General features: G+C 37.5%; 1 protein-coding gene across 1 annotated transcript; it reads right to left on the bottom strand.

Annotated features, from left to right (window-relative positions):
- Positions 1–5,839: 5,839 nt before the first annotated feature.
- On the bottom strand, positions 5,840–14,891 carry LOC121504874 (L-amino-acid oxidase-like). The gene is made up of 7 exons (XM_041779956.1): positions 14,880–14,891; positions 14,122–14,345; positions 13,659–13,771; positions 11,344–11,545; positions 11,177–11,245; positions 9,243–9,379; positions 5,840–6,641 (listed from the first exon to the last, which is right to left on the bottom strand). The coding sequence occupies exons 1-7, from the start codon at positions 14,884–14,886 to the stop codon at positions 5,840–5,842; spliced, it is 1,554 nt and encodes a 517-aa protein (XP_041635890.1). The 5' UTR covers positions 14,887–14,891.
- Between the last annotated feature and the right edge of the window lie 763 nt (positions 14,892–15,654).

Raw genomic sequence — 15,654 nt, 5'->3', positions numbered from 1 at the left:
AATAAGCAACACTTCCTATTCTTGACATTAGAGATAAGTGTAGAGATAAGTGTAAATGGTCTACTGAGTGTGTAATGCCCTGCCACAATTTTGCTATGAGGAAGAATAGATGTGGGCTTTTATGGGTTAATTGACCTGAACATAGAGAAGCATCTCTCTGGAACAAACTACCAATCAGTCTGCAGTCAGCATCTACAGTAGCATCCACTGGTGATTACAGACGTCAGATCTGGGATCTGATTGAAATGCTTAACGCTGTTTAGATTTATACTCCTATATTATTGTTTTGTTTTTATTTTTGTAGCTAACCTGCATTGCTGTCAAGAATACCTCTCATTATATCAGGAGGAGGTATTGACAGGCATTTTGGCTTGTAACTGTCGCTTCACAATCATGTCTTTAAATATCTTGTATTGGTCTCTTCTTTTTTTTAATGTGCAAATAAATACACTATAAAAATAATGCATTCAGATAGCAGACAGCTTGAATGAATTACTTGGTAAGTATTACAATAGTGTCTTTGAATAACTTACAGTTTGTCTTCTTAGATTCTGTGGAAAATGCTCTTTGTTACTTGTTACAATAGTCATCAATCAAATCCTTAATTAATGCCTCAAGGGCAAAATCAGTTTTACTCTATTTGTTCATGCTATTCTTTTTTTTTTAAGATTTATTTTTGGCCTTTTTGCCTTTATTTGATAGGATGGTGGATAGAGTCAGAAACAGGGAGAGACATGCAGGAAATGGTGCCATGGGCTAGATTTGAACCCGGGTCGCCTGTGTTTATGGCGCGCGCCTTAACCGCTCGACTACAGGCGCACCTTTTCATGTTATTCTGAACGTGCACAAACATGATCCTGTGGATAAGCACCAACAGAGAGCTGTTAAAGTGTGTGGCTGTTCCAGATAAAGGAGTGCAGGAGGGCGTTCAGAACTCTTTGGCAACAACCATGTGAACTTACACCTCTCCAGCTACCAGAGAAATTCCTAGGTTTGATCTGATTTCCTTATCAACTTCTTCGTTGTCATTAATCTCCATGATTAGGTGACCATAGCTATTTATCTTTTATTACTAGTAAAATCCCCAAGTAAATATTAATGAGTGTTTCCCTAATTTCACAAGATCACTACCACAATAAACCTAACAGAGAAATATAACACAGAATAATCTTTAAAATAGCTGGGTAGCTTCGGGTTTATTATCATACAAGTGTTTACCAAGTAGTTAACGGCTAAAGGTGTGTCGCCTAGAATATCTGCCTCTTCAAAGAGACTTAAAATCTTCTCTAGAACCACACACAGAGTTTAATTCCAACTATTTACCTGATACAGGTGTGTCACCTGAGCATGTGGTTCTCAACCAGGAGGTTGAGTCCCAAAGTGGGTCACAGTTTTATTATCAGAGGGTCAAGGATGGGTGCCTGGAATAAGAAAAGTCAATGATAACACATGAGAAACCAACATTTTTGTTTTGTTCAATTGATTTTCTGTCACATGTTTTTTATTTTCATCCAAAATGTTGCATTAAAAAAGAGTAAATAACTGAAAAATGACGTAGATGTGTGTGTCAGATTTCCTAATGAAGGAGGTGGTCAGATAGTGAAATGTGGTTAAAATGTCACATGTTCTCTCCTCCAGAATGTCAAAGTCTTTACCTCAACTATCTGTAGATTTTTAAACTGGACATGCAAATAGTGGGTTGTGAGGAACATGGGGATTTAAAAATGTTGCAGACTATAAAAGAGTTCTGGGGTGATAAACACAAAAAAACTCCACACAAACCAGGCATGACTGGTGCCAAAAATAAAAGGGTGGATTTGTAAAGGTTCAGTAAAGATACATAGAACTATTTTTTCATCAGAGCATTTCAACAGTCTTCCACATTAATGACATTTTCCTTACTATGGAATTGGCTTTGCCAGGATGAAACAGTTGCAAAATGTTCTTTGTAGCTGCAGGTAGATTTAGGAAAATATTCAATATGTTCAGCTAAAAAAAACCCCATACATTTAAAGGGGGGAAAGTGCAAGAACCTGAGATTAATTTGGCAATAAGATGTAGGAAAGGCTGTTAGGGAGAATGCAGTCATAATATCCAACATTGGTTGGGCTTCAAGAGATATAAGGAGTAAATTTACTCACTATAAAATTATACATAGGTACTATCATACTCCATTAAAGTTATTTAGGATGGGTCTGACACAAGAGAGAAAATGTTGTAAATGTAAGGAGGAACTCGTCACATTCATACACACTATTTGGGAGCGCCCTGTAGTTCTTCCCTTTTTGGAAGGAGTTGCTGGGAAAACTCGCAGTAACTCCTTAACTGTGTCTTCTGGGAAATGAATCAGTTCAACCACTACGCATCACAAAAGCACAGTTTGGGTTTCTGTTAAATAACTTCATAGTTGAAGCAAGAATAGAGTTAAAAACTGGAAAATTTCTTGTTGCATGGATCAACATAATGACAGAAACTGATTTGAACAGCTATTGGCTAGAATTAAAAAAGGAAGTTTGATGAAGTTTCTTAGGTGGCTAACTGACAGGTTAACTGACTGTCTATATATATATATATATATATAATATTATATTATATATATATATTGGTAATTACCAATGCTGTTAATTTAGGGCAGCTGTGGCATAAACCTTACTTTGGGTGGTGGTCTAATACATTTGTTAAGCACTGTATCTGTCTAACTTGATGGTATATAAGGGACCTTATTGAATTGTGCTTTTTTAAAAAAAGGCATGAAGTCAGGTTGTTTTTCAAAGACCATGTCTTTATTAAAGCTTAAAAAGATAAATTTTCTGTGTAGATGAGAGTTTCAGCAAAAAAAGAAATAATTAAAAACAACAACAAAGACAGCAGTACACATTTATACTGTAGTTCTAGGCACACCTAGACAAAGTACATCAAAAAGTATATATAAAACAAAAATCATTGATTTAATCAACTCATGATAACTGTTTTTCATTCGTTTTGTGTGAAGAACACCATCTTTTTAGCGTTTTTTTAGACTGCACTTTTATTTTGCTCAGCTGTAAAACTTTTTTATATTAATTTTTCACTTCTTTATCTCTCTGGCATGGACGTGGCCAAATTTCTTGTTGTTTTAACCCTCTGAGACACACAGGTTATTTAGAGTTAAATAACTTTTGAACCATAAATTGTAGCCACTTACTTTTTTTACCCTCTGGAAGGGCTCTGTTTGGTTTCTCTAATGACGCTATCCATGCTTTCGTAGCCCTCTCAGAGGCCTTTCGGTTGAGCCTGGAACTTAGGTGACTTTCTGGGGCATTTGAATCTTACAGTTTTTCTCAGTCGCTTTGGTACATTTCTCAAATCATCCTCGACATTTGCAAAACAGTAAGCGCATTTCTCAAAACAGTTTGTACAAATAGCAAAACACCATGGATTACCTGCAAAAGCCAGTCTCTCCCTCAAAGTCCTTAGTTCATCTCTGTCAGTGCCATCAGAATGACAAGTGCTTGTGTCACTGTGTACGGATAAGACAGTCAGATTGCTTAGTCATGTTGTCAGTATAACAGTACTCTGGAGGGATGTTCTGATGTAAACTATGGCTAAAGTTTTTATGACAATTATTGTGAACTGTCAGTTACACCTTAGTTTATGTGGGAGAGACTGGACAAGCTTCACATTTACTCTTTTACTGTAATTTGTTGACAAATGAGGTCATTGTGACGCAGAAAGGAAAAGACAGCACCGCACAGCACAAAGAAAAAAAAAAGGACAATCTCCTTAGGGAAAACTGTACATGCAGTGCCGTAGGAATTACAGTGCAGCCTTCTTTCACCTCCTGACGTTCCTGTCTTTTGGGCCTCAAATCCTCATCCACATCACAACAAATATCTTTGCTTGCAATGCAGCGTGGAAAGAATCTTTTAGAGTGTCTTATCCAGCCTCTGCTTCACACTTTTCCCTTTGTTAGAGAAAGTCAAGATTCACCAATTCAGGACACATTTAGAAAAAAAGTCTAAAGGAAATGTATAGAAATATGCTTGACATATTACGACAACTTGTTCAACCATGTTGCATGTAAAGATTTATGCGATGAACTAATGCCTAAATGTTGTGGGGGGTGAGACCAATACATTTTGATGACCATGACATAAGCAATTGATAATGTAGGAAACAGCAGATAATTGTACATAATCATTTGCATGGATGTACCAAAGCACTTGCAACTTGTTCAAAGAAATGAAAAAACTGCTTTTTTGAAGTGCACAAGTGACACAATGATGTGAAGATTGAACAAGTAGTTTTGAGAATTTCAATTCTGATCTGAGAAATGTACCAAAGTGACTGAGAAAAACTGTAAATCCAGATCAATAACTCTGAAATTGAATGTCTTTTGATATTTTTTTTTTAGCATTTTTTTAAACAAATCTGCTGTTAGCTTTAGCTTTAGCATTCACTGCCATATTGAGTTCTCACAATGCATTGTTCCTCTGTGTCTCTGCAGACAGGAACAGCTTTAAAGACAAAGAGGTGCAAGGATGTTTTTGTAAAAATGTGAATATTTTGAAGATGTTTTGTCACAGAGTGATTTTTTTTTTTTTTTTTTTTTGGTCCCCAAGAGATGAGTGAATACGTTCTTAGTCATTATTGTCTACTGCAGTGGTTCTCAACCTTGGGGTTGGGAACACCATTGGGGGTTGCGAGACACCGAGAGGGGGTCTCCAGATGCCTTAAATAAAACTAAGAATATTTTTTTAAATTACACTGCCAATTTGACCAATTTTTAACCATTTTTCATCACTATTAAACATCAATGTTGCCAATTTTAGCACATTTTGCCCCTTAGAACCGTCTGTGTAAATTTTATACCCTTTCCACCACTTTGTCTGCCTGTTTTTGTCACTTCTAAACCAATTCTTGCCACTTTCTACCCATTGTTGCCTCATTATTGCCACTATTAACGACTTTTTACACCCCTTTTTGCCCATTTTAACCACAGTGAACCCATTTTTGCCAATTTACTTTAATTTTTCATCCCAGTCTGCCTACTTTCCCTCATTTTTTTGCACTTTAAAGCTAATTCAGCCACTTTTTAATCCCCTTTTACCACTTTTTGTACCCATTCATTAAAAAAAAATCCAATTTCAACACCTTTTCCACCATTTTTTTCCATTATTCACTAAATTAAGCAACATCTTTTACCCATTTTAAATATGTTTTTAACAAAAGTTATTTCATTTTAAGCTTAACTTCACAATGGACCATGATTGTGCTGGCCCCCGGTCTGGCTGGATCCCAAAAACCTCCCCCTTTATCCCTTTTATGGGCAGCCTTGTCTCCACATGACTGTTCTTGAATGTGTTCAACCACCTTCAGGTGCAGTGGGGGTCCCCGGTCTCTGAAACCTATATTTTTAGGGTCCCGGGCTGAAAAGGTTGAGAACCCCTGGTCTACTGTGTGTCACATAAAAACATCTTTGACTTTAATTTCCATTACGTTTTTTCTTTTGTCTTTATAGTCCCAAAACTTTTTAAAAAACTGAAGCAACATAATGGCAGCTCATATTTTCTTAAAGCCCAGGTTGGCCTGAAAAAAGGACATTTAGAGCTCAAGTCCAGGAGAAAAAAATGATTAGAAATAGCTTAGGGCCCAGAGGGTTACCTGCATTAGTTGAGCAGAGGAAATTGTCATCTTAAGTAAAAGTCAGTAGTGATCATACCACCAAATAAGCAAGAGTCAAGATTTCCAAGCAACCCTTTTCCCTACCAAACTCTGTTAGTTTTACTAAATTAGTTTCTTGGTTATATGGAATCACAGGAATTCTTCCTTTTTCATGTGAGCTGAACCCTCTGAACCCTTACAGCTCATCTCTTTGTTGAGTTTCTAAGAACTCTCTCTGCACCGCATTGCTAATTTTGGTAGCAGCTCTTATAGCAGATTTCATGGCTGTCTCGATCCAAGCATGGGGGAACGCTGTGTGTTCTCCAGCAAAGTAAACCCTGCCTTCATTTCGGAAGAGCTCCCTTGCGTACTCTAAGTGCTGGTAGGGTGCAAAAAGAGCAAAGGCACCATAGCTGTAAGGGTCTGTACTCCACTTCTTTACAACCACCCCTGTGCACAGATCCCTGACATGACTACCATGGATCTTCTCCAAATCTCTCAGAGCCATATCCTTCAGGTCTTCATCACTTGCACCCAAGAAGAGGAGGGAGTCATCAGACCAGGTGTAGGACGCCAGCAGGACCCCGATGTTCTCATTGTTGGGGAAGCTGTGGCTGGGATAGTAGATGAAACGAGACGGTCCATCTGTGATGCTCTTCCCTCCTCTGATGCCGTCCTCCTCCCAGAACTTCTTACTGAATGTGAGGAGGATTTTAGTGGAGCTCTCATAGTGGACCCACCTCAGGGCATCCATCTTATTTTCACAGAGCGGTGGTTGAAAGTCCATATAAAGGGCTGCTTTAGCTGTGGTAGTTACCAGGACAGTGTCAGCAGATAGATCTGTCAGAGACGACTGGTCACCTGACTGATAGGATACAACTACTCCTTCTTCTGAATGGCTGATTCGTTTCACTGTAGAGTTAAGGAGGATGGGGACATCGAGGACACTGAGGAAGGCTGTGGTCAAGAGATCTGTCCCTCCGGTGACTTCATCGTACCTGCAAGGAACAGGAAACGAAGATGTGGAAAAGTTTAGAAAATGACAAAAAAAATGGGTGAAAAGTTGCAAAAATGGGTGATAATGTGCAAAAAGTGGCAGAAGGTGCAAAAATGTGCCAAAAAACATTCGGTAAAAAAAAGTGTCTGGAACGATAAAAATGGGCTACATTGGGCATAAAAGGACAAAAAAAAGAGCAAAAAATGGCAAAAAGAAGTGGCAAAATTGGGCTATTTAGGGGGAAAAAATATGCAAAAAATGGCTCAAAATGGTCAAAAAGTGGCAAAAAAATTGGCAAAATCCACAAAAATGTCCAAGAAAGATGTTTGCAGAGATGTATAAAAATGGCATAATGGGTCAAAAGAGGCAAAAGTGCAAAAAGTGTCGAGAAAAAAGTCAAAAGGGGAGAGAAGGCAAATGAGTTCAAAATAGAAGGCAACAAAGGTTAAAAAGTTGCGCGAAATGTGCCAAAAAGAAGTGACAATAATTGATGTAAAAAGTGATCAAAGGGGTTAAAAATTAACAGCTTGACCCACTTTTCAGCTCCAAAAAAGAGAGAACTGTTAGCCAGGATGCTAGCACCAATGCTACTGATCCAATACCAGCTGAAAATTTCTACATACATCGTGTACAATCCTCATACTTTACAAAAAAGCCATTTTGGCACAGTTTCACCAATTTTACCAGCCGTGGAGGCAATCAATATCACGATTAATTCAGTCCTGCAGACCTCCTTAGCTATATGAAGGGAGCGCATGGAGTACTGTGCTAAGAGGCTAGCTTAGCCACTTACACATATAGAAAAAAATCCTTGTTTTGTAATAAACATGCCTTTGATTGGAACAGTTAGATACTATCAACTGAATCAGCCTTCACAGACAGAGTAATGATGTGCTGTTAATGGAAAACCCTGTCAGCATAAAGTCTCTTTAATGTCAGCCACTGTAGCTAGCTCTTATTTGAGTGCCAGTTTTCCTTCCTCTAATCTTTGTCGTCATTTCATCCATGTTTAAAAACCTAAACTGCTAGCAAATGAAGAGCTGCTTGGGAGCCAAACAAACAGCTCTGCTGAGCTCAGCCAAATGATCTGGATCTCTAAAAAGACACGGATTTCTTGTCACAATGAGAGTGACTGGATCATCATCAGCGGGGCAAGGTAAGAGTGAGATTTTAAATTACAAAAAAAAAACAAAAAACATTCAAGAAGTCCTGAGCCTTCCTCAGGAAATAACTGGTCCGGTTGGTCCAAAACCCAGTCTGTCATTCATGACACCCCCCAAAGATCATGACAGGAGAGATTTATTACACTCTGTCATTTATGCCAAGTACATGCCACCACATCATTATCTGGAAACTGTGATGATGCTCTTTGGCAACTCTAAACGTGTCTGATCTCTTGGAAGTCAACATGCTCACTTGCCAAGAAAATACTGGTTCAATCCAGTCCTTCCTCTTCTGAGCACTCAGCCCTCTCATACCTGTTAAATTCTAGGGCACAAGTCATTCAACAGTCATTGCTCTTTCTTTCCTAAGTGTGCGAATGAAGCTTGCTCAGCTTCCACGAAACCAACAGAGAAGGGGAACTTACTTGTTTCTCTCCCATTTTCCATCTAAAAGTTTTCACAGACAAAATCCCAACATCACAGGCCCACAAACACGTGGTTAAAGATCTACTTATAAATCATCCGTTACTACAACAGTCTATTAGGGCCGCAATGACAAAAACAGAAAAAATACTTTTCAAACTAACTGTGGGGTTTGAAAAGTCATTCAATGACAGAATAAACTAGAAGTGTGACTTTAAAAGTCGTAAATGTAGATTAAAAAAACATTACATTTCTGAATTATAGAGTCAAAAATCCATCCACTGTTTTCAATTTGATTGCTTGCAGATTTTTGAAATACTGTGTTGTAACTTTATGGGTTTAAAAATGTAAATATTTTTGAGTTTCTGATGTCAAAATTTAAGATTTTTTTTAACTTGAAAATATCGAGTTTTTCTTAAACATTTTCCAACTTTTTATACTCTGAAATTCTGAGCTGGCTTTCTTGTAAATATATGACATTATAATCTCAAACATTAGAATTTTCCCCCCAAATTTTGAGTTTGTTGCTCATTAATTAACAGATTTACTCTCATTATGTCATCTTTAGGTTGGCCCTACTACGCTGAATTACATTTTGTTTCTAATCTTTTTTTTTTTTTAATTAAATATATATATATCTGGTTTTGACAACATCAGAGCAAACAGGGTCCTGGGAGGTGCCAGAAGTTGAACAGCCATTTTTTCATGTTTGTTCCACCCTCTCCAGTGTAAATAAAAGTAGCTCAGCTGGTAACAAGCTGAGATGCATTTCTTGCTTATTTGCATTTTGCTGTCAGATAGTACAGTTTGTTGAAGAAGACGCCAGTTCCGTCCACCTAGAACTTCCTGAAGTCCTAAATCTATTCCACTCCATGTTTACATCATGCTAGGCTGTTCCTTCATGATGACAGGCCTTTAACCCCTACTGGACTGGGTTCAGAACTGTTAATACCAACACCAACAATACAGTATTTTTACAGACGTATGAAAATGCAATGGCCATTGAGGGATCTTACGTTACTTTGTCGTTGACACTGCTTTGCTCGTATATCACCTCTGTCAGTGCAAGATGCATGAGGCTCTGTTCATTGAGCAAGTCCCCGATCATATCCAAGGCCCCAGGACTCAATTCACCTTCCTCTGTGAGAAACTCCTGTCGACACAACACACAAGGCTTTTAGCTTTTTTGACAGTCCTTCATGTAAGATGACTAAAATCTTTAAACCTTATTACTCCAAACGTTGTTCTCTAGCCTCATTCCCAAGAACAATTTGCACTGGAAACAGCGCCAAGATATTACAGTCATGGACGAAAATGTTAGCACCCCTGGAATTTTTCCAGAAAATACACCATTTCTCCCAGAAATTGTTGCAATTACAAATGTTTTTGGCATACATGTGTTTATTGCCTTTACGTGCATTGGAACAACACAAAAAATCTGAAGAGAAAAGACAAAATTGATATAAATTTACACAAAAATCAAAAAATGGGCCGGACAAAATTATTGGCACCCTCAACTTAATATTTGGCTGCACAACCTCAGAAAAAAATAACTGAGACTAATCGCTTCCTATAACCATCAAAAAGCTTCTGACACCTCTCAACTGGAATTTTGGACCACTCTTCTTATGCAAACTGCTCTCAGATTTGAAGGGTGCTTCTTGCAACAGCAGTTTTGAGATCTCTTCATAGGTGTTCAGTGGGATTTAGATCCGGACTCATTGCTGGCCACTTCAGAACTCTCCAGCTTTGTCTCCAACCATTTCTTGGTGCTTTCTGAGGTATGTTTGGGGTCATTGTCCTGCTGGAACACCCATGACCTCTGACCCAGACCCATCTTTCTGACACTAGGCCCTACATTGCGGCCCAAAATCTTTTGATAGTCTCCAGATTTCATGATTCCTTGCACACAGTCAAGGCACCCAGCGCCAGAGGCAGCAAAATAACCTCAAAACATCCTTGAACCTCCACCATGTTTGACTGTAGGTACTGTGTTCTTTTCTCTGTAGGCCTCATTCTGTTTTCTGTATGACGTGCTTTTCCAAAAAGCTCTACCTTAGTCTCATCTGTCCACAAAATGTTCTCCCAGAAGGATTGAGGCTTACTCAGGAACATTTTTGCAAACTCCAGTCTGGCTTTTTTATGTCTCTTTGTCAGCGGTGGGGTTCTCCTCGGTCTCCTGCCATAGCGCTTCATCTCATTCAGATGACCACGTATGGTCCCAGCTGACACTTTTGCACCCTGAGTCTGCAGGACAGCCTGAATTTGTGTGAAAGTTGACTGAGGATGTTTATCCAACATTCCAACTATCCTGCGTTGCATTCTTTTGTCAGTTTTTCTCTTCCATCCACGTCCAGGGAGATTAGCCACAGTTCCATGGGTTATAAACTTCTTGATTATATTACACACAGTGGACAAAAGAATTTCAGATCTCTGGAGATGGTCTTGTAACCTTGAGATTGTTCATATTTTTCCACAATTTTGCTTCTTAAGTCCTCAGACAGTTCTTGGCTCCTCTTTCTCTGCTCCATGCTTGGTGTGACACAGGCACACAATACAAAGGCTGAGTCAACTTTTAGACATTCTAACTGGCTTCAGGTGTGATTTCTAGATTGCCAGCACCTGTTACTGCCACAGGTGAGTTTAAATGAGCATCACATGCTTGAAATAAAATGATTTACCCACAGTTTTAAAAGGGGGACAATAGTTTTGTCTGGCCCATTTTTTTAGTTTTGTGTAAAATTATGTTAATTTTGTCTTTTTTCTTCGGATTTTTTGTGTCATTCCAATGCACATGAAGGAAATAAACACATGTATACCAAAAACATTTGTAATTGCAACAATTTCTGGGAGAAATGGTGTATTTTCTGGAAAAATTCCAGGGGTCCCAATATTTTCGTCCATGACTGTATATATAAGTTATATATGTTGAGACCAAGATATCATTTACCTTTAGAGAAAAGCGATCAAACTTATGAAGGGCAGCTTTACAACCATTTTGCTCCACTTCATCCTTTACCTGTGGAGAAGATCAGCATGTTGAGAAAGTTTAGTTTAGCATCACTTATTCCTACAATAGCATATGTTCTCTCTCTTCTTCCCTCTGAGCCTCAGTACCTTCTTTAAGGCGTGCTGGAGCAGCTGGTCAGCTGACATTCCTCTCTCGCTGTCTGCCACGTTGTACTTCAGGATGTCTGGGTTTGCTTTCACTTCGTATGTCCTCTTTCTGATCCCGTGGACCATGTAAAAAGTGTTGTCATCATCCATGATGAATTCATTCAGCTTGATCCCAAGTTCTTGAGCAAACCAGCGGACAATGCTGCAAAATGAAGAAGCAAAAAATCATTTTCAGTATGAATTCTGTGCAAACAGGAAATTATCTCCTAAGTTTTTTATACAATATCCACAGCTTTACACAAAGAAAACCACATAAATTAAGTAGTAATCGATTATATCTGCTATCATTTATATATATATTTTTAAGTTTTTGACAAAGAACACTGAAATATCAACAAGACTTCACATTCATGTGGTTATTTATACCAATGGTTGTCAGCCATGAGGTCAGGCCCCCTCAGGGGTCACGTGATGCTGAAAAGAGGTCTCCAGATTCCCTTGAAAAACTAAGAACATTATTTTTAAATTACACAGTTGCCACTTTTCACCAATTTAGCCTAATTATAATCCATTTTCATCATTTTATCAACACCAATTTTAACACATTTTTGCCATTTAACACACATTGTCCATTTTAAACCCTTATCCCCACTATTTTTCTGCCTGTTTTTGCCACTTCTAAACCATTTCTTACCACTTACTCCTAACACTGCTTCTGCTGACCGATTATTGCCACTTTTAACCCCTTTAACCACCTTTCATATGCATTTGTGTCCCATTTCTACCACATTTCACTGTCAGATATGCTCTTTTTGTTGGTTTAACCAGTTTCTACCAATATCTGCCGATTTCTTCTCCCTCAGTTGACACTTTTTGACATTTTATATCAATTTTTCATCCCATTTCACCAAACTTACACCCTATTTTGCCAATTTTAAACCATTTCAGACACTTTTGAACTCTCTACCACTATAAATGCCCATTTTTGCCACTGTAACCGTATTTATCTTTTTCGGTTATTTTTTTTTTTTGCCTTTTTTCCCCCTAATTTGTGCCACTTCTAATCCATTTCTGCTACTTTAAAAATCTAGTTTCTCCACTTTTTCTTGCAATTATTAACTGATTTCAGCAATTTCTAACCCATTTTAATTATTTTTCAACAAAATTTTTAAGAAAATTATTAACTACACAAATGATTAAAAAACCTTTTTGTTTATTTGATTTTTTCAGGTTGAATACAAAATAATGGATATCACAGCTTAACTATACAGTGGGCCATGATTCACACCAAGATCTGCTGGTTTAAGTTTCTTGCTTGACAGGAAACAATAAAAGCTAGATCCACAAACAAATATCCTGTGCAAATATCAGAAAAAAAGTTGTGTCCAGTCAACAGAGCAATAGCAGGAAGGTCTTTGATATTTATGTATTTATCTAAAATTTGCTACATGGATAGTGGCAAAACAGGCATGAATGTGTACAGCTGAAAATGTGCACAGGTGTGTTAGTGCAGCATATGATTAGTGCAAACTCTCTTGAGGATATGGTGCAAAAATGAGGCACACAGCAGACATTAAATTGGTGCAAATTCTCACGCTACAGGCCAAGGTTATGATAGTTCAGTTTTTATTTTTACTTAGTTTTACCTTTTGTTTTATATTTCAGTTTAGTTTAATTAGTTTCTTTTGCTGGTTTGCTTCTTTAGTTTAGTTTTTTTTTTTTTTTTTTTGCAAAAATGCTTTGTTTTAGTTTAGTTTTTGTACATTTTAGTGTTAGTTTTAGTTTTTTTTGGCAATACAGGATACTGGTCAGGGGTGAGACCCAAAAGAGCTCTTCACTTTTCAATTAATTTATTCAATTTTAGTGTTTGTGTGCAACTCAAGACCTAAATATCACTGAGTGAAGTCTTCAATCTAACCTAGCAGTTTTACCCTCCAGGCTTGGGTGTACATGTCAGTTAGCATGGTGCTGTCAAAGACTAAAACTAAGGAGATTTTGTCTCTAATTTTATTTCATTTTGGTTAGTTTCATAAGCACAGAAATGCGTTTTAGTTAGTTTTTGTTTTCTCTGAAAAGCTCAGTTTTTATTTAGTTTCAGTCAACTAAAATTATTTTTACATTTTAGGTCTTTAGTTAGTTTTAGTTAAATATAATAACCTTGCTGTGCAAAAGTCATGGAATGGGAATTAGGAATAGAAGTAACGCAACTTGCAGTCACACAGCATCCACAAGGCACCATGCCAAAACCTTTATATCCCGACTTTATGCATAATTAAATGTATATGACTACTTTTATTTTAAAACCTCATACTCACTGGTGGAAACTTGGGATCCTCATGGCCCCGAACTCAGCGTACCAGCCCTCTTTTTCATTCCTGTAGGTCTCCACCCGTCCTCCAACACGACCACTGGCCTCTACAATAGTCACCTTTACAAAATGAATGAATGATAACCCATAAATTTCCAATTTCTAGAGCCTACCAATGTTTGTTAATAAAAGATGAGAACTGTATGACAGTCTGAGGCTTGCTCCTAACTGGACTTGTTTGATATGTTTGACAGAGAGCCTTAAAAACATTACATGATAGATAAATAGTTTTTGGAGTGCTGGATAATGTGAACATTAAAATATTTTTTAAAGAGAATATTATTTTACTTAAAAAAGCTGACCACTTTAATGAAAATAGGAAGCATTCAGAAATGATGCACTAATTTTTATCCATACACACTGAAATCACAGTCCCTGTCTGCAGCAGAGCATTAGCATGTAGCATGTACCTTGTGTCCTGCGTCTTGCAGTAGCTTGGCAGCCGTCAGTCCCGCCGCGCCCGCTCCAACAATTACAACATGATGGGATGTGTTGACGCGTGGGAGGCCAGTTTTCACAGTGTCCAACAACTTATCATAGTCGTTGTCCTCCAAACAGTCTGCCAGAGTTTGCTGGGGCGTGCCAGTTGCAGGGCACAGATGGAACAAGCCGAGCAGAAACAGACCAACGGCAACTGGAAAGAAAAAGACAATCATACAATCTACTCCAAGAGGAAATGTTTTTGAACAGCCGCTCTCAGTCTTTAATTATGTATTGAATCAAATTACTATGAGCAGTTTTTAGTCTACTTAATAACACTGAAACATCAGCACACATTTAGTTCAGTCAAAAGCAAAACCTCATTTCATTCTAATAACATTGGAAACTGTGCTTTTTTTTTTTTTAATTCAGCTGTGGAAATGACAAGAAATCCAAAGTGTGTTGGTCGGTATTGTGGAAACTCGACTTCTTCAGGTGTGTGATGTTTAGCAACAGCATAAAAAGTCTGATGAGTGCAGTGCTGTAGTTCCTCTAAATAAATATTTAATAGAAAGCGAAAATTACTTTTCAGCAGCATGATGAAATAGAGGGAGGGAGCTCTTCCTCAGAGCCACAGACAGGGAAGTAGATAAAGGAGTGGGCTTTCAGTCACTGGTTTACAGTTTGTGGAATCATCACTGTTTCCATTACTTCCTCTTAAAAAGACACACTATTGCATTATACTTACATGACATCCATGTCAGCATCTTTAGAGCCATCACTGTTTTAAGTTTTAGCCTTTTGCCTTTAATAGCATGAAGAAAAGAGAAAAAAGGAACAACAGTTGAATTATTACACTTTGGACTGAAATTGGATCCCATATGTTTACAGCAGGCTGTCTTTAGTGTTTAAGTAAAATAAATTGGTATGGTTCAAGAAATTAAAGAACAGTTAAGACGAATGTAAAAGAAGGATCTTTTTTGTCGTGCATTATAATAAGAAATGTTGTTTGAACTAATTGAAAACATTGTTTGAAATGTTCAGTCCTTTGAGTTCAATCAGTATCAGTTTCAATCAGATGGATAGATAGTTTTTGGTTTCATAGATAGATAGATAGATTGATAGATAGATTGATTGATTTTAATTTAGACTCAGGGTCCATACACACAAACATAAGACAGGGGGTTAAAAAACACAATATAGTGTGTGTGTGTGTGTGTGTGTGTGTGTGTATATATATATATATATACAGTGCTTAAAAAATTTATTAGACCAGCCTTACCCTAACCAAAGTAAGGTTTATGCCACAGCTGCCCTAAATTAACAGCATTGGTAATTACCAAAATCATTTTTATGTTTCTGCAATGGTTAATACACCAATATGTAGAAGCTCTTTAACCCAAATTATATTTTTAATGCTTAAATGGAATTATTATTGTTATCCATGAGTTTTCAAATTTACTGATTTACAAAAAAACTGAAAAAATATTAAAGCACATTAATATTTCTTGATTAATATGTCA

This window comes from Cheilinus undulatus, linkage group 22, assembly GCF_018320785.1.
Source record: "Cheilinus undulatus linkage group 22, ASM1832078v1, whole genome shotgun sequence".
NCBI classification, from domain to species: Eukaryota; Metazoa; Chordata; class Actinopteri; order Labriformes; family Labridae; genus Cheilinus; species Cheilinus undulatus.
This window is presented reverse-complemented; position numbering and strand designations above follow the sequence as displayed.

Bases quoted from the DNA above. Each gene is read 5' to 3' on its own strand.
- LOC121504874 (XM_041779956.1), bottom strand. The intron at 11,546-13,658 runs GTGAGTATGAGG...TTCATTTTGCAG, and splicing joins AGGATCCCAAGTTTCCACCA to CATTGTCCGCTGGTTTGCTC. The intron at 11,246-11,343 runs GTACTGAGGCTC...TCTTCTCCACAG, and splicing joins TCCAGCACGCCTTAAAGAAG to GTAAAGGATGAAGTGGAGCA.